The sequence below is a fragment of the Chelonus insularis genome, unplaced genomic scaffold (genome assembly GCF_013357705.1).
Source record: "Chelonus insularis isolate UGA/USDA-ARS -01 unplaced genomic scaffold, ASM1335770v1 contig_279_pilon, whole genome shotgun sequence".
In the NCBI taxonomy this organism is placed as follows: Eukaryota; Metazoa; Arthropoda; class Insecta; order Hymenoptera; family Braconidae; genus Chelonus; species Chelonus insularis.
Genome location: NW_023276463.1, coordinates 126,618 through 151,825, shown reverse-complemented (window position 1 = coordinate 151,825; position 25,208 = coordinate 126,618). Strand labels below are relative to the sequence as shown.

The 25,208-nt window shown below is 28.5% G+C and overlaps 1 protein-coding gene and 1 long non-coding RNA gene across 6 annotated transcripts; one reads left to right on the top strand and one right to left on the bottom strand.

Annotated features, from left to right (window-relative positions):
* Positions 1-239: 239 nt before the first annotated feature.
* On the bottom strand, positions 240-2,290 carry LOC118065244 (uncharacterized). Its single transcript, XR_004690146.1, has 4 exons — positions 2,045-2,290; positions 1,550-1,924; positions 566-875; positions 240-487 (listed from the first exon to the last, which is right to left on the bottom strand). It is a non-coding gene; the product is annotated as an uncharacterized lncRNA (long non-coding RNA).
* Positions 2,291-2,395: 105 nt separating this feature from the next.
* SERCA (ATPase sarcoplasmic/endoplasmic reticulum Ca2+ transporting SERCA) lies at positions 2,396-24,348 on the top strand. Of its 5 annotated transcripts, XM_035080414.1 has the most exons (12): positions 2,396-2,615; positions 5,836-6,032; positions 10,533-10,550; positions 12,761-12,843; positions 12,932-14,812; positions 14,890-15,110; positions 15,234-15,369; positions 15,457-15,609; positions 15,700-15,833; positions 16,096-16,213; positions 16,336-16,453; positions 21,954-24,348. In XM_035080414.1, exons 2-12 carry the CDS (start codon positions 5,915-5,917, stop codon positions 21,980-21,982), a joined length of 3,009 nt encoding a protein of 1,002 aa, XP_034936305.1. In that variant the 5' UTR covers positions 2,396-2,615; positions 5,836-5,914; the 3' UTR covers positions 21,983-24,348. The 5 variants fall into 5 exon arrangements, with proteins under 5 accessions (XP_034936305.1, XP_034936301.1, XP_034936303.1 ...); XM_035080410.1 differs by lacking the exon at positions 21,954-24,348 and having other exon boundaries at positions 16,336-16,722; XM_035080412.1 differs by lacking the exons at positions 2,396-2,615; positions 21,954-24,348 and adding an exon at positions 3,514-3,658 and having other exon boundaries at positions 16,336-16,722.
* The last annotated feature ends 860 nt before the right edge of the window (positions 24,349-25,208 follow it).

The window sequence follows — 25,208 nt, the reverse complement described above, 5'->3', positions numbered from 1 at the left end:
AACACGCTTTTTCTTTCATCTTTTTCTGTCTTTTTTTACCCTCGTCTGTTTTTCCGACGTTGTATTGACAAGAATTCTTCTTTATAATTTGCTATGATGTCTTTAGAGCTTGTTTTAATATTATATTTTTCTATAAATAATATATCACTTTTTTTTTACTTCCGTTTGTGAATACTATCTTCTTTCAATTTTAATCATTAGTTCTAAATAATTTGTCAAAAAATAAATCTTACCAAGAAATTATTAGATTATAATTCAATCACACTTCTCTAATGCAGAAAAAAATTAGAATTCGAGATAATTACATTTATAAAGTTTGATCATAATTTCATTCTTCAAAAATGAATGTGATTTTAAAAATTATAAGCATTCTAAAAATATCAATTTCCATCCAGTTATTTATATGTAATGTTCTTATTGACTGTTAACAAATATTCTTTTGTTTATAGATTGAAGAATAAATAACTGCTTGTGTTAACAAATTCCTCTGGAAAGAAAACAATAAAAATCAATTAAATACTGCAATATTTTTTTTTAAATCATTGATGTTATAATTGATACTTACATAGGAATTAAAAGTATTTATATAGAGCAGTAATTGAACCATTAAAATATCCGTCAGCTACTCTTAGATGAGGAACATTTGATCACCTTTTAGAATGTACTTGCACTCAGTGCGTTGACCGAAAGTTTATAATCGGACACCGAGAGAAGTTGCCGAGTGTGCGAATTAGTATCTTTACTCCCCCGAGTCTTTGCATCAGTGGTCATCAGCCACTCGTATCCTTTAGTTAATTTCACTGTCAAAAGCTTTCACTCACATCAACTCTTTTCTAAATAAATAACTTCCACACATTTCCACTTAATTTATTTATCTAAAATGAAATTTATTTGTAGAAATTGAATTTTATCGTTTGATTTTTATTTTGTTTTTAGACGAATTAATAATAAATTCATGAAGTAACAACTAATAATACAAATAAGATATATTTACTTTTAAAAATTAAATGATTATGAATGTACATAGGAGACAAATGCATTCAGTAGAAAAATTTTATAGCATTTTTTAAAAATAGATACACATAACAATGAATATTTATTGAATAAATTTAATAATCGCGGAAATACTAAATGATGAAATAAAATGAATTCGATGTTTTGTATAGTTGCAATTTTTAAATAAAAGTTTGTACAGTTAAATAAAAATACGAAACAGCAAAATAACTGACTGAGAGTAATAAAAACAATTGAAACAACAGAGTTTAGCAAATAAATCAAAAGTTGATTTGTTAGAAGTGAACAATGGATGAAAATAAAATATTTTTACCTATTATTTATTTAAATTTAGTTTGTTCATACGTTTTTTATTGATTAATGGAAAAGTCAAATATGTACACTCTTGTTTCATTTATAAAAGCATTGTCATTTCCTACTGACATGATTGAAAACAAAAACAAGAAATAAATGGTTCAATTCCCCTATTTTTTTAATCTTGATAAAAATCATGAGTGGACTAGTATAATTAAAAAATACTCCAAAATTAGCATACCATTTTCTAGGGTTTTTTAATCAATAAAAAACTACCAATAGGAAGAATCTTCATTTGAATGCAATTTTCTTGAGGATGAATATTTCAACTTCAATTTTAATCATTGGAAGCATAAATTTAATTAAAACTTCAACTTTCATGACAAATAGAATGATTTTTATGTATAGTTACTGCTATTATTTAAAGAATTCTCATTTCCAGAGTTTGAAAAAAATTGTAGGATTAATTGCCTATATGTCACAAAAATTTCAATGGACATTTACAATCTTGTCTAATACCATTTTTGGAACATTGCCCATACGACTCTTTGTCGTTGCAATTATGCATTATTTCATCGATTTCAGCATAGCCCAAGATTAGTTGAATATGATGTAACTGAAAATTATTTTTTTCCCATTATTTAAATTTATTTATAGTAAACTTGAATATTTAAATATTTCTAAATAAACTTACTAATTTGCTTACTTAATATCAACATAACTCATCAATACTAACCGTTTGAAAAATCTATAAATGCATTTGTCTGTATTCTCGGATCCAACAACCGTTGATGATCTTGATGATATGTAGCTTCACAGAAAGAGTGTATCTGGCTGGATAATGTTTATGAAATAACATGTACAAAGCGTATTCTGGCAAACAATAGACTCAATGACTTGTTGAATTTGTGAAGGTTGTGATCGAGAAAAAAAAGATGCAGCAGCATCATCAGCAGCAGTGACCAAGAAATAAGCTGGGGAACATTGGCATTTATCCAAAATGAAGTTCCTCACGTCTTTCCCTCCTTTTCATGTCTTGTTCTTCATTCAACCACCAGGTAGCGACATCAACGACTATTTAAACGAATTTTTAGGATGTCCGGCGCCCTGTTTCGCTCAGCAGCGCAGGCGTTGCCGTATCATTAACACAAATTTTCATTAATTTTTATGTTAATCAAACAAACTTCACAGTATTTATTTAATTTCGTTTATTTGTCATCATGTTTTTTAAGAAGGCATAGTAGTTTTTAAAACAAATTTGGATTTTTAAGTGATAATAAAGTGATTATAGGGACTTTTTTAAATTGGTAAGTCACTCAAGAAGAAATAAAAATTACAAAAAAGTCATAATATTAAGAAATGATCGTGAAATAAAAAGTGAACATGTGAGTGATTCGATTATCTAATAGATTAAGTGCTGTGAATAAAAATAAAGTTTTGTCAATTAAATTTTAAAAGAGAAGTCTTCATGGTGGTAAAGAGTTGGATATTTATGGAGAACAATTGGTGAAAAGAGCTTTCAAATTATTGTTCTCATATTACTTGCTCTTCTACTAATTATCTTTTCAGAAAGATCTTTTTTTTTTTGATTGATAAAAAATTTAAAACTTGTCATTTAGAAATCAACATTTCTTGTTGTTGTAAATCAAAGAAGTGTCCCAGTGTATTTATTATTGAAAGTGTAGGCTTTAACTTGATTTCATTGTGCGATTGTTGAATTGAATTCATTTATTTACGTGATCAAAGCTCATTTTTTGTTACCTACATAAACATTCGTTGCTCTAAATATACTTCAAGTTAAATAAAAATAACATCTTCATATATCATCTCATTGCTTTATGATCATCCAGAGATTCTTATTGATATTTTGTATTTAAATATAAAATGGCTAATTCAGATGTTAATTCAAAATGAAAGTTCGTAAAATCATCATTAATTCAATCATCAAGCTTGTATTTATTATCTTGACTTCAATGCAGTTGTGTAAAAAGTTTTGAGTCAAAACAATCCATAAAAATAAATTTAAAATCATTGGGCAAACTTTTCTAAAAGTCATTACGTCGTAAATTACTTAATCATTAACGATTATTACGTTAAAATTCTGTTGTTAATCTTAAAAGTTGGCAAACTAGTGGAAGCATGGCTATCCCTGCCAAAATAATTAGAAAGTCGTCTTAGGATGTGCTAAAAGTGTCCGCTCGGGCACGCGCGTCTTAGCTACAAGGCTATCATCCACTCCTGGGAATTCAGTCTAAGCTAGTTCAACTTCAAAAAGTCAACTTGAAATAGTTTTTAGCAGCTGATTATTGCATGGCAGATTTGTAGGATCAATTTTAACTTCAAGTTTATTGTAAGAAACATTTTAAAGAAATATTATCCATTTATTTACTTTACATTCACTTGCATTTTCTTTACTTCTGACTTTTTATATAATTGAAGACTACTCTCGGTATTTTTTTAAATTAATTTTTTGTCATACCCCCATACAAAATTAGATTTTATACCCCGCTTGGAGGTTAATAAAGTCCCATTTTTTTATCTCGCATAGAATGACAAATTCGTTTGTGCGCATGCGTAGACGCATTTTGTTCTTCTCTACCAAAACGCGTCACTTTATTAACCTCTAAACTGAGAATCAAATCTAATTTTTTGTGATAATATGACAAAAGAACTATATTTTCACAATGGGAGTAAATGTAAAACACTTTAACTAACGAGTTTCTAATGTCTTACTTTACTCCCTTGGTGGAAAATAGATTATTTGATCATTAGCATGGTTTAATTTTTATTTATGCGACGGATTAATGTTTGAGAATATTGTTGAATTTAAGTTGGAAACAAAATGTAGGTTTACTGACTGAAAGTGAAGATTTTTAATAATTAAAAAATAAAATTAAAATGTTGTTGAATAAATTAAATAAATATATTGTGACAACGGAGTGTTTCACTAGATAATTGTTTTGATTTTATTTTTCTTCAAACGCTTAGCCGCTACTTATATAATAGGACAGAGCGTAAAGTTCTTCAAAATGTCTTTAAATACGCGCCAAGGAAATAGCTCAGAAGAAACCTGAAAATAGAATCCGGCTGTGCGTCACTTGACGAGTGAATCTTCCAGCCAATAGCGTTGCTCCACATGCTCCTTTTCGGCCGTGTATGCATACATTTCTTGTGACTCCGGAACCATTTAATTGCCGTTTTCATCTTTTTTTCGAATTAAAATTTAGTAAATTTGATTGATACTTAAAAGTAAATGATTAATTCTTTTAATAATCTAATTAAATTTACTTAAGTTATGATAGGATATTCAGTATCTTTAAAAGAATTATTTTGTCAGCGGAAGTTTTAAAAAGTTTGACTATTCTCGCGCGCTGAAGTAAAGTACGAATAGACACCGCGAGTGGCGCATTGACCAATCACTAAGCGTCATATTTCGACGTGCGGCAGTTGCGCGGAAGCAAAGGTTTGATCAGCAACTCGTGGAAAGGGTCCTCATCAGTATCAAGAAATTTGCTCCAATCGAGAAGTTGTGAATTCAATAAAATATTAAAAAGAAAACATGACGAATAAAATTATAATTTGTTATCGTGATCTGTGATATTTGCAATAATTGGATAAATAGTGTTTTATTTACTCTAATAGGATAATATTTTTTGTTGAAATACTTAGTCCATAACCTATATACCTTGTGGCCCGTATAATTTTTTCGTTTCGTGACACGTATTCGTGTGAATTGAAAACTAATCAGGGTGAGTTTTAATTTCATTACGTTTTTTGCGATGTCAGTGAAGTCGTGAGTGACTCTCTAGTGATATACTGTAGATTTTGACTTGAATTCAGGTGATTAGGGTGGAGTAATTTGTTTTTCAAGTGTACATAGCGTCTTTTTGTGATTTTCCTCGCTGCTAACGCTTTGGAAAAAGGTAGTCGGTTGATTAATTTTAATATATAGGGTTTGAGTAAGGTTAGAAATAATGGCGTGCTGTTTTATGTTATTTTTAGGTTACTTTTATGTTTTCAAGGCATTAATTTTTTATATTACACATTAGCTTGGTTATTTAAAAAATTGTGTATGAGAGATTTATAAAAAAAAAATTAATTTTCCGTTACTAATACTATTATATAAATAATCCAAACGTTCTTGATATTTTTTTTAAAATTGACTTAGTCATGTTTATACTTTTAAATTCTATTTATTACATGAGCCAATGTTTAGGTTATTCATGTAACACATTATCTAATTATTTGTATTACATATAAAATACATACGAATTTTAGTTTCTAAATTTGTTTTATTATTATTATTATTATTTTTACATAATTGTGAATAAAGTATTCACATTAGTGAAAAGATAATAATTAATACTATTCATTAGTTTTAATGTATTCATGAACAGTTGTGAGGTACATTGATTACATGAATGATAATATTCATAATTTTTTTTTTAAGTTAGATATTAATCTATAGTCGATAATGAACTAGGGTCTCGAACTTACATTTCATTATCTATTTTCTTTGTTTTCCAGAAATAATTTGTGTGAATGATCATAAACTGACACAGAGAAGAAAATAATAATAAGTGTACATTAAACAAAAGAAGCAACGATGGAGGACGCCCACTGTAAAACTGTGGACGAGGTGTTGAATTACTTCAATGTTGATTCTGAAAAAGGTTTATCCACAGACCAAGTCAAAAGGAATCAGGAAAAATATGGTCTCAATGGTAAGTAATATTTTTTCAATATATTTATTAACTAAAATGCTATTATTTTCATCAAACAAACAACAATATATAACAATAATGTTGGATTTTATGTCGCTAGTTCTATCAATAAAAGCAATGACGGAGTTTTAAACACTTCCTCCTTGGGTTTTTCTTTTATCAGTAACAAAAGAAGACCGTTCTTGGTCTTTATCAAAGATTCACACACGGAGTTGTTGAAGTTATTTACTGCGTCCAATTACAAGAATTGTTAATATTTTTCTAAAAAAAAAAAATTAATATGCATAATTCTCATTTATCATTTATTTTTAAAATCAAACATAAAAAATTTGGAGCAAATTAAAATAGAATAATGAATATTAATAGTGAATTAAAAGCATTAATAAAATAATTTGATGAATTATTCATGAATATAGAAAAATTATATTATAATGCTTGTGATTTTGTTTAAATAACGTTGCTCCCATGTTGCCCCGATACATTATCTTACTCTGGCTTCCCCTTCTTATATATGATGACTAATAAAAGAAATCAATATTTTACGGTCTATAATAGTTTTTCCCTACAATTCCATTTATTATTTTCTCTGACATATGACAATTCCTGAATTGAATGATAAATGAGTAATTATTACATATTATTACGTAATGGAAATATTTACAATTTAGCTGTGATAAGAAGAGTAACTTTGATACACCTGACTGCTTGAATTATATCAAGTGTTTATAACCAAATAGTTAATTTGAGATAAAAAAAATCTAATGATGGAATTTATTTATAAACAACTCGTATATTTTAGCACAAACTCATTTTCAGTAGCCTATTTAGTTGAAAATATTTTTCTCTTCAATCATTAAAATAAATCAACCAACTCTGACACAACATGTCCATCAACATAAGAAAAAAGAGTTGTCTAAAATAATAATTAGCGTTTTCAAACTTGAATCAGATGAAGAAAAAAAAGTATATATAGATATTTGTTGTCTACCTTTTCTTATCTTCATGCATCAAATGTCACTTTATCCCATAAGTACGTAGGTTTTGTTATTTTTATGTTTAGTTTTGCTTCGGTTTTAAAGTTTTTGAAGAATCAACATTTCAAAACTTTAGCTGTCATATCCAGTTTGTCTTCACGCATCCACCGTGACCGAGTTTAAGCTTCTCATTCGAGATATTTTTGTTAACTATCACGTTTAACACTTGTTCATCTTTCATCTTACTTTGTTTCTCACATAGCTCTTGAGGTTGTTACGTTAAACAAATTTTCCGCAAATCTATTTTCTTCTCTTTTCTGTCAGCACTAAAATTCATTGATTTCGATCACGTGTATTTCAACTCATATTATTATCTGTATTTTTCAATTTACGTCATTTTAAATCGATGATCATTATTGAAAATACTTTATCAACGTTTTAATTGTTAACGATCGCAATAACAACTATTGCATAGCATCAACCAAGCTTTTATATAAGAAATAAAATGTAAAGTTGTATAATATTCCCATTACCTAAGGAAACTTTTATCAAAGTGAATTATTTTTTTTTTTTCATTCAAGTACTTATTATGATAAGCTTCAACAATAAATATTATTTTTTCAGTAAAACATGTAATTGTATTTTTTAATTTTAACTTTTATAATTATTTTGCACTTTTAAATTAAACAATATTGGTTTTATTTAAAAAAAAATCTGTTTAATATTTTAAATGACTATTTTTTTTTAACTACATAAAAGTATCTATTAATAAATAATATATAAATAAATAAATCTATAATGATTTATTAACCAATTATAAAGTAGTTTTCAGTCATTTTCTTTGGCAACAAGTATACGGAAATAGCGAATCAATTTGTGAGCTTTATTTCGACCTTGTGCTTTTCTTTTATTCAAATTGTCTTCTCTCGCCAACTTGGATCTTGTAGGCGTGATATTATCACGTATATCCTTTTTTCATGCCTGTCAAGCATTTCACTTCACTTGCCAAATTTTTACCAGTCTGTTTGTCGTAATAAATTGTTTTCAGCTAAAATAAAAGTCTTAAACCTACAATTACATCATCAGATATAAGAAAGAGTTGTATGGTATTGAAAGAAAGTGAGCAATAATTTAAATTTATGTACTTTACTCATAGAAGCTTCTTTTCTATGATTGATTGTTTAGTTATTGCTCTTTTTTCATTTCTGTTTAAGGCATCAATTATCACCGGGTATCACTGAAAAGCTAGAAGTCTGACAATATTTTCCATTTTAGTTAGTGATTAAAGATTTAACTCTTAATATTATAGAACTTTTCTTCTGGTAGTTCAGTTGTATGTTTTGATATTGAGCCAATGAACTTTACTAGGCTATAAACTATGCTAGCTTTTACTCCTCCTTTTTCAGTTCTTTTGAACTATATTGTGAGGTTGTGAGTTCAACAACCATTAAACCCAGCATTAGAGAGAAAGTCTAAATAAAGGATTTTTCTAAATCTCTACTTTTACTAAAAATATCGTTATTAGAAAAAAAATATATAAATAAACTTAACGAGTGAAATTAGTATAAAGAAATTAATTAACAACATGGAACTTCAACTGGATAAATTTAGGTGATGAGATATTAAAACTATGATAATAAATTAGTATCATTTCTAACTTTTGAGTTAAATACTTAATGAAGAAACTCATAACTGGGAGTTGGAAACAAATATTATGATGACGAAAATATGAATATTCACTTGGATTAAAAAAAAAATTATCTAAACCATTAAAATATATGCTGAATTTACAGCAGATTCTATTGAACTAACTATTGGATTTATGAAATAGCTAAGATTTATTATCATTCAGACTTGATTAAAATAGACTCATGATTCTATTGAACAATTACATTAATGTAATTGTTATAAATTTTATTTATTATTCTAAATAACTAATATTTGCAATTAATAGCAATAAAATTGATACGATAACAGCAAGATGCCAGGTGTTTACATGATGCATTGAAACGAGCGTGGGCATAGTGATTGATCTGCAAGAAGCCCACGTGTGTCTAAATATTTAGACACTTTGAATAGAATGATTACTCATTCATATAATGCATCAAACATCATTCCTAATAATCAGAAATATTAAATTATCTGAATTAATTAGGTAATTGATGTAATTGAATAAAAATAAAAGCTTCACTCCAAGTAAATTGATAGGAACAAAGTTATTTGAAAAATGTAATAAACAAAATTAAATGTTTATAATAGAATACCACGCGTATAACATGCACCACGATGCACTGCACGAGTTGGAAAAGTGTGAGGAGATCTAAAATTAGCTACTTTTACTGTAGAAAGAGTCGATAGATTTGTATAACACTATCATATCAGCTTTGTGTCTGTCCTTGCTGCTCACGCTCGCTCTCGCGTAACAAATCGGTAACCATCAAGTACCATAGCCACGTCACTCTCATCAGCATTGTATCGTGGTGAAGAAAAAACTTGGATCAATATGGACACTCTTCTTTATTACTCTACATGCAACCTTATTACTTATACACATCATTCTTTATCCCTAATCTTTATTTCTTTTATCGATAAAAATTTTCTATCCAACACTACATTGTTATGATTATTTTTATTTTCATATAAAAAATATTATTATTCTTTTATAGATACAAAAGCTAGCTTTGCAAACTATGAGCTATTGGTTTCCCCTACATAAATCTATCGATTTTTCTACACCATCTTTCCTTGTAGCAACACGTGTTTTCTTCACAAAGATACACTTAACTTATGCGACATGAGACCATGATATTTATTATTTTATGTAGTTTGCATACACGTGGTTAATACTATTAAATCATTGATCCATGCATGTCTGTTAAGACTTCTTTCCTGATGCCATTCATTCATTTGATAGCAGTTGAATGACCTTTTTCTCAATTTATACTTTCACTTTTTATTTCTTCTGCTATTTTCAAATAAAATTTTAAAACTTGCTAGAAATAATACTTTGTTTTTATTATTTTATTAATCTATGATTAATTAATTGCATCAGATTCAACATTTATACATAGATATTCGTATTGAATGTTTATCTCTCACATTTTCATTATCATCATTTACAAAATAGATTGTGATCCATTTGAATATTTTATTCAATGAATTAAAAGAACATGAATAAATGTCAAACTGTATATTAAGCATTTCTAGGGATACATAAAGGCAATTTGACAATTACTCCACGTCACTTTAATCAAATCCAAAGTACTCTATTAAATTCCACTTGTTCATGGATGCAGACAGTCGATATTCTAGTTTTGATGTAGGTCAGCTTAAAGAGAATGAGAGAGTGACACCGGAAACCTTGGAAGTTGATTGCTTATTGTATCTAGTGATTAGCTGAGAATATATTTATAAAATCCAACATTATTTCAATTAACCAATTATCTCCAATCATTTACTAATATAATAGACTAATAATAAAAAAAAATTAATATCGACTAACCTTTTCGTTTTTTTTTTGTTACAGAATTACCAGCTGAGGAGGGTGAGTCTTTAAAGGATCATTTGTTTTTTATATTTCATTTAATATATTATTATTCAGCTGAACATGTTAATTGCAATTTTTCAACTCTTCATATCAAATGAATAAACCACCACCAATGACATGTTTGTGGCTGACAGATTTTCAGATGTGATAACATTTATATCATAATTGTTGATATATCATTTTAATATTTTTTTGGAAATATAGTGAAAGAGGGATAATTATAAATTATTTTGAATCAAATGGGGATATGGAGATTAAAATTTAATCCATTAAAATTTTTCGGTTTTTAATATTTAAAATTATTCAAAACTTATTGCCAAAAAACACCATCAGATCAAAGAAACAATTATTATTGAATAAAAATACCTGATTCTTGGTGTTCATGAGTAAAATTAAGTATTCTACAAAGATTCTTATGAATAGAATATTAATCTATCGCGTCATGATTATTTAAAAATTGTTGATGCTTTCTTGCGTAAGTAATAATGAAGAATATTTATCAAAAACCGATTTTAATTAAATATTTAATGCTGATAATTTTTGATAATTTATTGACGATCCTTGAACTAAATTTTGCTAATCATTATGGATAAATAATTCGTAGATCTTGAGGTGTGATATACGGATTAATTATAGACTTCAAGTGAACACGGTGACAAAGATAATGAACATTATAAAGCTTTTCTATCCTTCTTCTTCCTCTACTTCTTTGCTTGTCGACGCATCTTAATATTATGTATTTTTATTGTCTTTTATTTTTATGGTATTTATTTTAAGCTTTAAGGTCTTTTAAATTTAAAGTATATTTAACTTTGTGGATAAAAAAAAATTTTTTTGAGAAAGAAAGAATGAGTAGAAAATTAATGTAAATGAATAATGTCGTATTTATTGTATTAATCATGACGTAGTAATGACGTTGAAGGCTTGTATGTTCCGTTCTATAAAGGTATTACTAGATAGATAGATGCTAGTCATTTATATATTCACTGCAATCGTTTCTGCGTCACAAATGTGAATCTTATGCAAGATGTATTTTATTTTATCATCAACACTTATTTATTCTTTCAACTCACCAATTTGCCAAGACACGAGCTTGTAAAATACTTTTAATTATTTTTAACTATTTAAAACAATCTATTTTTTTTTAATTCAAAAAAAATAATATTTTATTTTTGATTTATTTATGATTTAAAATATTCAAGCTTTAAAGGAGCTGAAATTTTAAAATTTATGTTGAAAAGATGAAAGATCATCAGAGTTTTGATCAAAGTTCTTGATATAAGTATTATTCTCTAATTTGTTATGTATAAGTTATGAGTATTGAAGTTTATAAAAGAATATTAGTCAAAATTACTTATGAAAATTTTCTTATGTAAGGAGTTTTTCATTTTATCAGCACTCAGATTAAAGTTTATACTCTTTCTTAATGTGCATATATATTTAAAAATTAAATAATATTACTGGTAAAAAATTGATTGGTCTTTTATCTTCTTTAATTATCATAATAAAAATTTATTTTAGAAGAAACAGTAAAAATTTAGGAATAATAAATAAAATATTTGTTTATATAAAAATAAAAGACAATTCTTGAATTGAAAAAAAAAATACTGAAAAGAATTTTAATTGATAGAAAAAAATGTCATTTTTAATTCATTATTTATAAAATGGTGAATTTTATGAATGTTCGATTGTGAATTATTATTAATGAATTCGTCGAGTAAGCAAAGAGAGTTCGTGACGTCAATAACATGTAAGACATTTGCTATCAAGGTCATTGAAACCGTCGTGTGGTGTCTTGGCTTTTTAAGTTCCGCTATTTAACGTAAGAGACCAAGGACTATGAACTACAAAAGTTCTTTCTTCACTTTAATTGAACACAAAAGATTTCAGGATATTTAAAATAAATCCAATATGAGAACTTTTATTACCATGATAAATAAGATTTTTTCTTGCAATATATCTTCATAAATATTTAATAATAAATATCTATTGAAGATAACTGAAATAGGTATGGTGGTGGCTCTTTGGTAATAGTTTATAGAAAACACATGGCCCGAGGGATGAAGAAGGTATCGATAATCGAGCTTAAATACAGGCCATGTGATTTCGATAACTAGCATCACTTCCGCCCGTATGTCATTCGTGTGTTAGGCTTTAATGTAGCTTTTTTATTTTATTATTATATATTAATATTTTTCTTGTTACAGGAAAATCCATTTGGCAACTGGTATTGGAACAATTCGATGATCTATTAGTTAAAATTCTTCTTCTAGCAGCCATTATTTCTTTTGTAAGTATAATTCAATCATCAATGATTTCTTATATTTATCAAATAAAAGAGTTCTTTTGTTTGAAACTAAAATGATGAATATTTTTAGGTCTTAGCTTTATTTGAAGAACATGAAGACTCATTTACGGCATTCGTGGAACCTTTTGTCATCTTACTCATTCTTATTGCTAACGCCGTGGTCGGAGTTTGGCAAGAACGTAATGCTGAGTCTGCTATTGAAGCACTTAAAGAATATGAACCTGAAATGGGTAAAGTTGTACGAGCCGATAAATCTGGAGTCCAGAGGATTCGTGCTAAAGAAATTGTTCCCGGTGACATTGTTGAAGTGTCAGTTGGTGACAAAATCCCTGCTGATATTCGTCTAACCAAGATTTACTCAACAACGCTTAGAATCGATCAGTCAATCCTCACTGGTGAATCAGTTTCTGTTATCAAGCACACTGATGCCATTCCTGACCCAAGAGCTGTCAACCAAGATAAGAAAAATATTCTCTTCTCTGGTACCAACGTCGCTGCTGGAAAAGCTAGAGGAGTTGTCATCGGCACTGGTCTTAACACTGCTATCGGTAAAATCCGTACTGAAATGTCTGAGACTGAAGAAATCAAGACTCCATTACAGCAAAAACTTGATGAATTTGGTGAACAATTATCCAAAGTCATCTCCGTTATTTGTGTTGCTGTCTGGGCTATCAACATTGGTCACTTTAATGATCCTGCTCACGGTGGATCTTGGATTAAAGGTGCAATTTACTACTTCAAAATTGCTGTAGCTTTGGCTGTAGCTGCTATTCCTGAAGGTTTACCAGCTGTCATTACAACTTGTTTGGCTCTTGGTACTAGACGTATGGCTAAAAAGAATGCCATTGTCCGATCTCTACCATCAGTAGAAACTTTGGGTTGTACTTCTGTCATCTGTTCCGATAAAACTGGTACTTTGACCACTAACCAAATGTCCGTAAGCAGAATGTTCATTTTCGAGAAAATTGAAGGCAATGATAGTAGCTTTCATGAGTTCGAGATCACTGGATCAACTTATGAACCCATTGGAGATGTTTTCTTGAAAGGTCAAAAAGTTAAGGGACAAGACTTTGAAACTCTTCATGAAATTGGAACTATTTGTATTATGTGTAACGATTCAGCTATTGATTTCAATGAGTTCAAACAAGCTTTTGAAAAAGTTGGTGAAGCTACTGAGACTGCTTTAATCGTTTTAGCCGAGAAGCTTAATCCTTTTGCAGTTTCCAAGACCGGATTGGATCGTCGTACTGCTGCCATTGTTGTCAGACAAGATATTGAAACTAAATGGAAAAAAGAATTTACTCTTGAGTTCTCTCGAGATCGTAAATCAATGTCATCCTACTGTGTTCCTCTTAAACCAAGTAAACTGGGAACAGGACCAAAACTCTTTGTCAAAGGTGCTCCCGAAGGAGTTCTTGATAGATGTACACATGCTCGTGTTGGAACAACCAAAGTTCCTTTGACATCTACCTTGAAAAACCGTATTCTTGATTTAACTAGACAATACGGTACAGGACGAGATACTCTTCGTTGCTTAGCTCTTGCTACAGCAGATCATCCAATGAAACCCGATGAAATGGATCTTGGAGACTCTACTAAATTCTACACTTATGAAAAAGACCTTACATTTGTTGGAGTCGTTGGTATGCTTGATCCACCAAGAAAAGAAGTATTTGACTCTATTCAAAGGTGTCGCGCTGCTGGAATTCGTGTCATTGTCATCACTGGTGACAATAAAGCTACTGCTGAAGCTATCTGCAGACGTATTGGAGTCTTTGGGGAAGATGAAGATACAACTGGAAAATCCTATTCAGGACGAGAATTCGACGATTTGCCTCTTTCACAACAAAGAGAAGCTTGCGCGAGAGCTCGATTGTTCTCTCGAGTAGAGCCTGCTCACAAATCCAAGATTGTAGAATACTTGCAAAGCATGAATGAAATTTCTGCTATGGTAAATTTTTTTCCATTATCTATATTTATTTTAGATATTGTTTGAATAAATTTATTCATTGATTATTTTCTTAACAGACTGGTGATGGTGTAAATGATGCTCCTGCTTTGAAAAAAGCTGAAATCGGTATTGCCATGGGTTCTGGTACAGCTGTAGCTAAATCAGCTTCAGAGATGGTGTTGGCTGATGATAACTTCTCTTCTATTGTCGCTGCTGTTGAGGAAGGTCGTGCCATATACAACAACATGAAACAGTTCATTCGTTATCTAATCTCTTCGAACATTGGTGAAGTCGTCAGGTAAATATTTAAACAATATGCCTCTCAATCATTTAAAAGAGGAATTAAAACAATTATAATTGTATAAGCTCTATATTTAGAGGTTTATTGATAACAAAAGATTAATTTTATATAAATTTTTAGTATTTTCTTGACTGCTGCCCTTGGTCTTCCTGAGGCTCTCATTCCTGTCCAACTATTGTGGGTAAATCTCGTCACTGACGGTCTTCCAGCTACTGCTCTTGGTTTTAATCCACCAGATCTTGACATTATGAGCAAGGTAAAATACAAAAAAAATTTAAGATTAATTTTCTAAGAAACTTTGTTTATTTATCAATTTTTTAATATGCAAATTTACTTTTCATAGCCTCCCCGTAAAGCCGATGAATCTTTGATTTCTGGCTGGTTATTCTTCCGTTATCTCGCTATTGGTGGATATGTAGGTGCTGCCACTGTAGGATCTGCTGCCTGGTGGTTCCTTTACAGTCCTAATGGACCTCAACTTAATTATTATCAATTGGTAAAAATTATTCTTTTCTTTTTTCAATTTTAACAAAATATTTCAATAACGTTTGGAGATGAATTGATAATTTTTTTTTTACCATTTTAGACTCATCATTTAGCTTGCCTTGGTGGTGGAGATGAATTCAAAGGAGTCAACTGCAAGATTTTCACTGATCCTCATCCTATGACTATGGCGTTGTCTGTACTTGTCACAATTGAAATGTTAAATGCAATGAACAGGTAACCTAAAGAAAAAATGCATTTATTTAAGACCATTGGAAATTAAGAATTTACATTTAAAATAGCTTAAATGAATTTTATTCATTTATTATAATTGTTTAAAAGTGAATGTAAACTTTACAGACTACGCAAAGCTTAGAGGTTTAAACTTTGTTGTCTATTCTCTTTATCAAGTTTCCTTTGAGTTTTCATACAGTCAAACAGAACTAAATGCATATTTTATAAACATTGATACTAACTTAAAGTAAATGATTATTTACAGTTTATCAGAGAATCAATCACTTATATCGATGCCCCCATGGTCCAATATGTGGCTTATTGCTTCAATGGCTCTTTCATTTACACTTCACTTTGTTATTCTTCATATTGAAGTACTTTCGGTAAGTCAACAAAAACGATAATAAATAATTACAATAACCAAAATGTCAAAAACAATTTCATTGAAATATTCACTTTATTACTTTTGAATAAAACTTTAAACGAGTTTTTGATTGTGTTTCAGTCTGTATTCCAAGTTACCCCGTTGACTGGAGAAGAGTGGCTTACTGTTATGAAGTTCTCCATTCCAGTGGTACTTTTAGATGAGACCCTGAAGTTCATTGCCAGAAAAATAACAGACGGTGAGAGTCCCATTTACACCGTACACTGGATCGTTCTTATGTGGGCCGTGTTTTTTGGACTTTTAATAGTTTGCCCTATTTAGATTTACGATTTATTTATATTATTTAATTAATTAATTTTTTAATTAATTAATTAATAATTAGCCTAAAAAAAAATAACGAAAAAGTTATCAGAACGAGAAGCTTAAAAATAGAACGTGTTTCCTATGGAAAATGCCAAGAATATTTGGACTTGCAGCTGCATTTAATTGAGAGAAAAAATAATCAGAGGATAAAAAAAAAGGAAGAAGAAGAGAGGAAGAGTAAAAGAAAATCTCTTTCTAATTAAAAACAATTATTAACGAAGTGTGTTTAAGTGAAATTTTAACCAAGTTTTTTGGACTGTCGTGCATGGTGTTCGTCAGTGTAAAATAGCGATCTTCATTCGACAAACCACAAATACCATCAACATATTATGTAATACAATTATACAATCGAAGGGCATTGATTTGTCCCCATGATTCAGATTATTTTTTTCTTCTTTTGAAAGTATCAGTACTGTATTAGTGTGATTTAAAGTATCATTAATTTAATAATTGGTTCATGCGAGTGCCTTTTCAAATTTTATACGTTACCCTGCGTTTAATACACAGTTCTCACATTCACGTTGAACACCCAATTTCCTCATTATTGTTATTAACTATTGGCAATTGATTAATTTATTATTATTTTTTTTCGTTTAATTAATTTTTTTTTTTTAACGCTGATTTTAAATTATCACGCCTGTAATTAACGTACTGTAATTTTGATTTATTAATTAGCTGAAACATATGTCAAACACCTTTAGCACGACTCGCACAACCTTTGACAATATCGAGTGCTAACTGAAGTGCATGCTTATTTAAAATTCTACATTAGTTAATACTTTCCTTGAATTTCTGACAGACGTTAACAACTATTTATATCATGGGGCCAATTAATTAATTTCAGTATTATATTGGCTTTTTCCATTCTAATTAATTTTCAATTTTATTACTCTTTTATTTTTTATTTTAGTAAAATTATTCTCTCTGGTGTATTCACATAAACTTGATCAAATAAATATACGAGGTATATTTATGATTAAAATTAAAGGCAAGAGAGGAAAAGCCGATAATACCTGAAGTAAATGTTTAATTGACCAGATTATAAAAAATCAACTTATCTCTCTTTTTTATATTCAAGTTGTATATATTTCAATAGATTCACGAGAGAAAATGCTGTATATTTGTAGCTTAAACAATTGTTATCTAAATATAAATTCAAGGATAGTATTGGTAGCTAGGTGATTTGGGTTATTTGAATTAATTTAAAAATTTTATTTTATTAAAGTTTTATTTTATTTATAATTTTTTTTTTTTCATTTATTAATTAAAATAATTAATTTGCTTAATATTATGCCTTTATAAGTGGTTTGCTGGATAAGTTGTTTTTATTAATGTCTCTTTGGTTGCATGAATATATTCACAGTGTCAGGTGAAACAGTCCAAAGAAGAAGGAAATTCAGTTGACGGCTGATAATCAACATCTTTAGCACCAACTTTATAACTACCTTCTTCCTGAGTTTAAAGTAAAATGCTTGTGCATGCCAACGTTTTATCCTCACGTTTCTTCACGCCTTCCCTCTTATTTTCATCAAAAAATAGTAGTTAGATTTCTTTTGGGAAACATAAGGTATTTACAAAAGCAAGACATAATATTTCATCTAATTTGGTAAGTTCAAAGAATGCAGATATGCTGCAAGTGTTCTTGAATATTTTCAATATTAAAAATAGTCAATTTATTAACAAAAAATATTCAATCGTTTTGATATTTTTCTCTTTTTGTTTATTACTACTTTAATCATAATTCTTCGAGAAAAAAAAATATTAAAAATATTTAGTTATTAATAATTAATTCATTCCAATTATTTACAAATGCTTCTGTGTGTTTTCTTGTTCTATAAATGAATGTTTATATTATGGCTTATTAATGGAGCATTAATGTAAAGCACTAGATACTTTGTGAAATGAGTCGTGCCCAATTTTTAATCGCCCACCCTGCGTCGAGTTGCGTATATATAATTATACAATCAATTTAAAACAATAAGATGTATTTGACTATCCAGTCAATTTCATAAACTTTATTTTGAAATATTTATAAATGTTTTTTACCGATTGAAACATAAAAGAGTTTGATAATAATTAATAAAGTTATAGCTACTTCAATTTCATATAGAAATTTTATGGGGGTATTATGGTAATATTATTATTAATTGTTAATCGTAATTAAGTAACGTTTTCTGATGAACGTAAATATTAAGGAAATTTGAAAATAATTATAGTAATAGTTAATCAGAGTTTAATGTAGAATTTTTACAACTCGTATAAACGCAACAAGACTGACAAGGCGAGAAACGACTCGACTTTTTATTACACGAAGAAAAAATTTCCTTTTTTTTTTATAACAGTAATTTGAAAAATATCATTTGATAGTTTATTATCAAAATAATATCATTGTAAAGTTCAAATAAAAATGAGAATCAAATAGATAAGTATTTCTGATATATTTGAAAAATACTTCAACACCAAACTTCATAGTTTTATGAATAATTAATAAAAGAAAATGTGATAAAATATTCAGACAAAAATGAATATACATTTTACAGTTGAAACAATCATTTTCTTCGTGTAATTGTGAGTAATTTTTTTTTGTAATTTAGACATTATCGAAATGTTTTAAATATACCCTATAAATAGTGTAATTTATTGACAATTAATTATTCAATTTGTGAATATCAGTAAAAGGGATATAGTTTGTTTTTAGTATGGGCATAATTAATAATACTTAATTAGTTATTAAAAAAAAACAATAATACAAATTAACAGTAGTAAATAAAGTTAGAAAAAAAAATTATAAAAAGAGAAGTATAAAATAGATTGGATAGAAATTGATTAATAATTTAATCTAAACAATTTTTCATACATCAATCTAATAAATAATATTGTCTTTAAGTATTTACTTAAAATTGCAAGTATTTTTAAATAATTATAAAAATAAATTAGATTTATTATTTTGAAGGAAATTGAATAAAAATAAACTACTAGCCAATGTAATGATAACAAAAAAAAACATAACATTTTTCCCAATCTACTTTATATATTAATATTGTTGGTGAGTGATGGTAAATATAATTATGAAGATTGATTAACATGAATAATTAACAAAAATGATTCTCACACCTGCATGAATTATTTAATGAACTTTTTAGGAATTAATTATTAGCATAAAACTCGACGTAGGTGGTTCTGTAAGTAAAACAATATTGTGTGGATTGTGAAAATTGTGTTCCTAACGCTGCAGGGCCTGTTAATTTTTTTATTGGAAGAAAGCAACAAAAAGGAAAATAATGTGGTAAAGATAATAGTGAAAAACATAATGATAATAACAAAAAAAAAAAACATAATTCTTATAATAATAAAAAATAATGTTTAATATTCCTCTTTAATTGTTAAATAACGTACACTGACGCATTCACACGCATTTATCTAAATATTTAATGATAGAAAAGAAGTAAAAAAGTATGTCATAGTGAAGATGAATATCATTTAATTATTGATGATAATTAATAATACTATAAATAATTTATATGAAAAAACAAAAACAATTTAATCGTAATCAGCGTGTGGGATGTGTGTGATATTGTACATGAAATCTCAGTCGTGATGTGTGTTACGATTTGTTGTTGCTCATGACGCAATTTATTAATTTATTGTTAGTATATAAATTAATATAAATATGTAATTAAATAATAATTTGACTTTTAATCAATCATATTCTCGATATGATGAGAATCAAGTCAAAAATGCGTGAGCAATTGACCTCCAACTTCACGACTTTGATCCTCAAACTAGCAACGATTTTATTTGTAACCTTTATTTATCATTAATATTAAAAATAAGTTAATTAATTAATTAGATATATGACTGGTTAATTAATTAATTAAATTATCTGTAAAATAAAATGGATTACAAGACATCCTAGCACATTTTTTTAAGTAACAAGTTAAGGTAAATGGTAGATACTAAAAGATTAATTGATTTATTGTAATATGTATAAATATATACATATTTAAATTAAATTATATAGATGAATTTCAATTAACTTGTTATTATTAAAAAAATGTAACATTTTTTGAAATATTAAATCGGCCTATTGATAATAAAACTGAACAATAAATGACGAAATATACAAAAGTTATGTAATTAATTTTTTTTTTCAATTTTTTTGTTTGTTTTTAACAACTATTCTGTCATAAGATGTTTTCCCTGATCCTTTGTACCTTTTAACAAAGTGACCATGTGTGCTAATTACTCTTGCTATTTTAATGCATCAATGGATTTTCAAAGAAAAACGTTAAAATTTAAAATTGTCAGAAAAATAGCAAAAAACGATTAGAAAATACTTTGAAACCGTTTGTAGTTTTTCTAAGCCTTCCTTTCGAAACAATTCAAACAGACTAATTACGTTAAAAAAAAAACCTCACACGGTCTGCATGAAGTGTTTTTATTTTTTCTTGGATGGTTTCTCGATGTTATAAAAATGCTCAAGAACCCATTGTTGACTTTATTTAAATGTAGCTTTGTCCCCAAATGAATTTCCCCTGAATCTCCAACATGTTTTTTGCTTGTTGAAAGTGTTGATTACTCAAACAAATTCAATTGACTTGGATTCATGCAACGATTACAATTCTGGTGAGTGTATTTATTCTATAAGTATTTTTTGTTGTTTAATAATATTAGAACCTATTAATGTCTTCACAATGATTTCCATTTAGCTGCACCTTTTTCTAGTTATGTAAAACATCATTTTAGGAAACTCGAAGATGCTGAAAAATTCTTGAAGAAAATAGTTGTTACATAAGAAGAAAAAGTTTGTTTGATGATCAGGGGACTCTATGAAAGCATTTGTTTTTAAGCGGAAACATTCCATATGAGGAAGATATTTTATCTTTAAGAAAAAGCATTCCACGCTTGACGCGTTTCCCAGGAGTTTTCTGGGGTGTGTGAGCTTCACGCGAGGCGTACTAACATAAAATATTTCTTTGCCTCTTGGTTTGTATATTTAACAGCTTTTAGGATTTTCTTTATATCATAGAAAGTATTCTTGACAATTATTAGACACTGAATTTATTTCATATTTTATAACAGATAATTATTTATCTGTTTTTAATTTAATTTAATGAACAGCTAGTGTTATTTGCTTGCTAATAATCTTTTAAATTATAATATTATTATATTTACAATTTTTCAGTTTAGTTAATGAAGATAAATAAGTAAATAACTTATTTTTATTTTTAAATCAATTAAATTTATGAATAATTATTCGAATAAAGTATTGACAGTTTCTTTTAACTGATAAATAAATGATATTTTCAGTAGATAAATAATCAAAATAACATTAAAAAATAAATGTATAACGAAATGTCAAAATGTGCTTGCAGTGGCCCCTCCAGTGACGCCGACGAAGTAAAGTGGAGGTGATGATAGCACGAGAGGATTTGCGAGAGAGCGAGAGAGATAAACGATACACAAAATCAGTAACGAGAGAATAAGAGAGCGAGAGAAAAAAAATAAATTGTCCACGATATATACAACTGGAAGGCGAGCCGGTGGAAATCACGAAATGTAAAAATAAACGAAGCGAAACACCGGGGAGAGAGTGAGAGAATGAAGAAGAAATGAAAGAGAGGGAGAGAAAGTGCGAGAATGTTGACAAAAAATAAAGTTAAAAAAAAAAATAAATACAATAAAATACGTGAAAAAAGCAAAAGGAATGTTTGTGAGCGATTACCTTGTTCTGGATGTCCCTCAGGAGCAGCACGTGAAAAGGAAGTGCGAGATTGAGTGAAAAGTGTGGGTGTGGATTGAAAAGTAGATAACATGTCGTTTCTCGTTAATCTGAAGACTCGAAGAATGCGGTGCGATTGGCCAGGGACTCTAGGAAGTGCCAATTGTGTAGTAAATTATGAGGGTAGTCGGTTTCAAAGTGAAAAACTCAAATGAAAGACATCGAATTATTGAGATTAGATAAATTTATTAAGCAACAGAGAATAAAAAAAAAACCAAACAAACAATGGAGAAAAATTGATGAAGACAATCGATAATCGCGCGACACAGTAATGAAGGAACTGCCTAAACTAATGAAATTGTCCCTCTTGTTATTTTGTTACAGCTTTCTTGGTGGTTAATGACAACTGGGCCTAAAGTCAGCTCATCAACTTGAGCCCTGTCAAAAGCCGCCACAAACCAATTCTGCTTAAGCTATTAAAACAAAAAGCAACAAGCCAACCACTGCAAATGACAGCAAGCTTGTGTGTGACTGATCCTCTGGCCAGCGCAATAACTTGAGCACTTTAATAGATCAAGCACTTGGAGGCTCTGCTACTCTCTACTGCTTCTCTACCACATACCCACTTCTCTTACTCAAACATTTTGACATCTACTTCCTGTCCTGTGGTTCAACTTCAATCTTTGAGTGTGTGCTTATGATCAATGAGGCTATTTCTTCTCAAAAGAGAATCAGTCCTCAATTTCTAGTTCAAACTCCTCTTCGATCATCTATTGATTACATTCAAGTGATCTTGAAGGAGTTTATTTCTTGCTAAATAACACATTATAACCATTGACAATTCTGTCTACTATCCACATTTTAAGACAAACATGGATCTTTAGACATTATTCCAATGCTTTGCTTCGCTAACTTTTCACAGTGACATGAATTGGTGTATTATCGATACTCATTTACTTCAGACCATATCATCAATTGGCATATGCAATGGACATTTTTGATTATTGATACAGTCAAACTCTTCTAATTTTTATGTCTTGGGGCAACTTTTTCTAAGAGTCAAATTATGACATCCTCTGCTAACATATGGACTAAACTAGAGTATATTAACATTTAATATACAAGAAGTCAAAATTATGAAATTAAAAATTAGCAGAGTTTGACTATATACAAAACATCAGATATTATAAAAATTGGTTTCAAGACTATATTTAATAATATATTGTTGATAAAAATGTTCCATTCATGTCGATTAACTCTCTACTCTATTTTCAAATCCTATTTATCTTTTTTATCTTTTGATCTTTAATAGACTGCATACGTTTGCATGCTTACGTATCAGTAAATCTTTCTACTAAAATAATTTTCTTCTTCTTCTCCATTCTTGAAGTTTTTTATTTAACTCCTAAATGATCTTCTATTCGATTGTCCTAGGTCTTCGTCTTAACTCTTAACTTTATTTACTCATTTTTCTTCATTTCTTAATTCTCCATTCTTTCTCGTTTATCTTTGTAAATGTCTACTCTACTCTTGCCAGACGCGTTTTTAATTCGTGAGACTGCTTTCTCTCTCTTTTAAAAAATTTTTTTTCTTTCGTATGTATAAGCAGTTCCGTCGTCAATTGAGTACAATTGTGTACGCGCGAGTTTATATCTTGCGATATAAAAGTGATTTTAATGATATAATTAAAATAAATATTAAAAAAGTTTTAAAATAAATGAAAAAAAAAAAAAAAACAGTCAAATAAAAATATAAAAATTTTTGAAATTAATTAATTGAGTAAATCATTTTCAATTATAATAATCGTAATGCCTAGAAACGGGTTTTCAGTTATATAGAAACGTGGGAGGTTAATAGATACTTAAATAAATTATTAATATTACTGTAAGTAAATTTTAAGAAAAAAAAATAAATAAAATTTAATTAAATTTAAATACACAAAGTTTATAAATTCTACTATTGTAAATATACTATATAAGATCAATAAAGTGGGTTGATCAATGGGATGTAAAGATATAAAGGTTAAGAAAAATATATTTTAAAGATTTTCTTCTTTTTCTTTTTTGCTGCCAGTTAAAAATTGCCAGCTCAACAAAATGAATTACTCTATCATAAAATTTATGTGACAAAAATGATTAGTATCGTTATACAATATATAAAAACCTTGTTACCCAACTTTATATGTTATCTCTTACACGATGTGGCAAATTGCCCTTAATATATGCATTACTAAATCGTGACATCATTTTTAGAAAAAACTAGTACTTAATACACCTATATCTATTTCATCAAAGAAGAATTTTTACTAACAAGGGGAGTACCAAGGTTGTGACTCATGGATTTCGTTCAATTTTACTGATGCTGTATAGGAGATGGCCTCTTCAATGCATACCTAAAGCAGCAAAGCACCATTCGTTTTCATCCTCAAGAAAATTTAAATCATTAACGTTATTTTTGGGAGTAAAAGAAGTTGGAATACTTTTCGGAAATGTAGTGTAGTACTACAATATATACGCATATCAAAGAATCATCTTCACTTTTCGTTTATCCAAATAGCGTATCTGCATATGTTAGATTCCATGAGTCATAACCTTGGTACCCCTCTTGTAAGTGAGGATTGTATGTTATAAATCAGTCAAGAATTTGAGCACCTGAATACAAATTATTTTTCCATCTCTATCCACTTTTATGAATTCATCAATATTTAAGTGTTCATAGTAACAGAATAAAGTGATTTCATTACTACCATATAAATATTTTGGACCAACTTGAATTTCTTTAGCGCACATGTTTCAATTTAATTTGTTATTGGCATCAAATTAGAATTTAATTAATTTGAAATTTATTTATTTATTTTTTTTTGTAATTTTTTATGATTAATATGCAAATTTAATTAAATCAGTTTCAT

Excerpts from the sequence above, each read along its gene's own strand:
- SERCA (XM_035080410.1), top strand. The coding sequence starts at position 5,915 with ATGGAGGACGCCCACTGTAAAACTGTGGACGAGGTGTTGAATTACTTC. Across the intron at positions 12,844-12,931 it reads TAGCAGCCATTATTTCTTTT|GTCTTAGCTTTATTTGAAGA; the intron begins GTAAGTATAATT and ends GAATATTTTTAG. Across the intron at positions 15,370-15,456 it reads ATCTTGACATTATGAGCAAG|CCTCCCCGTAAAGCCGATGA; the intron begins GTAAAATACAAA and ends TACTTTTCATAG.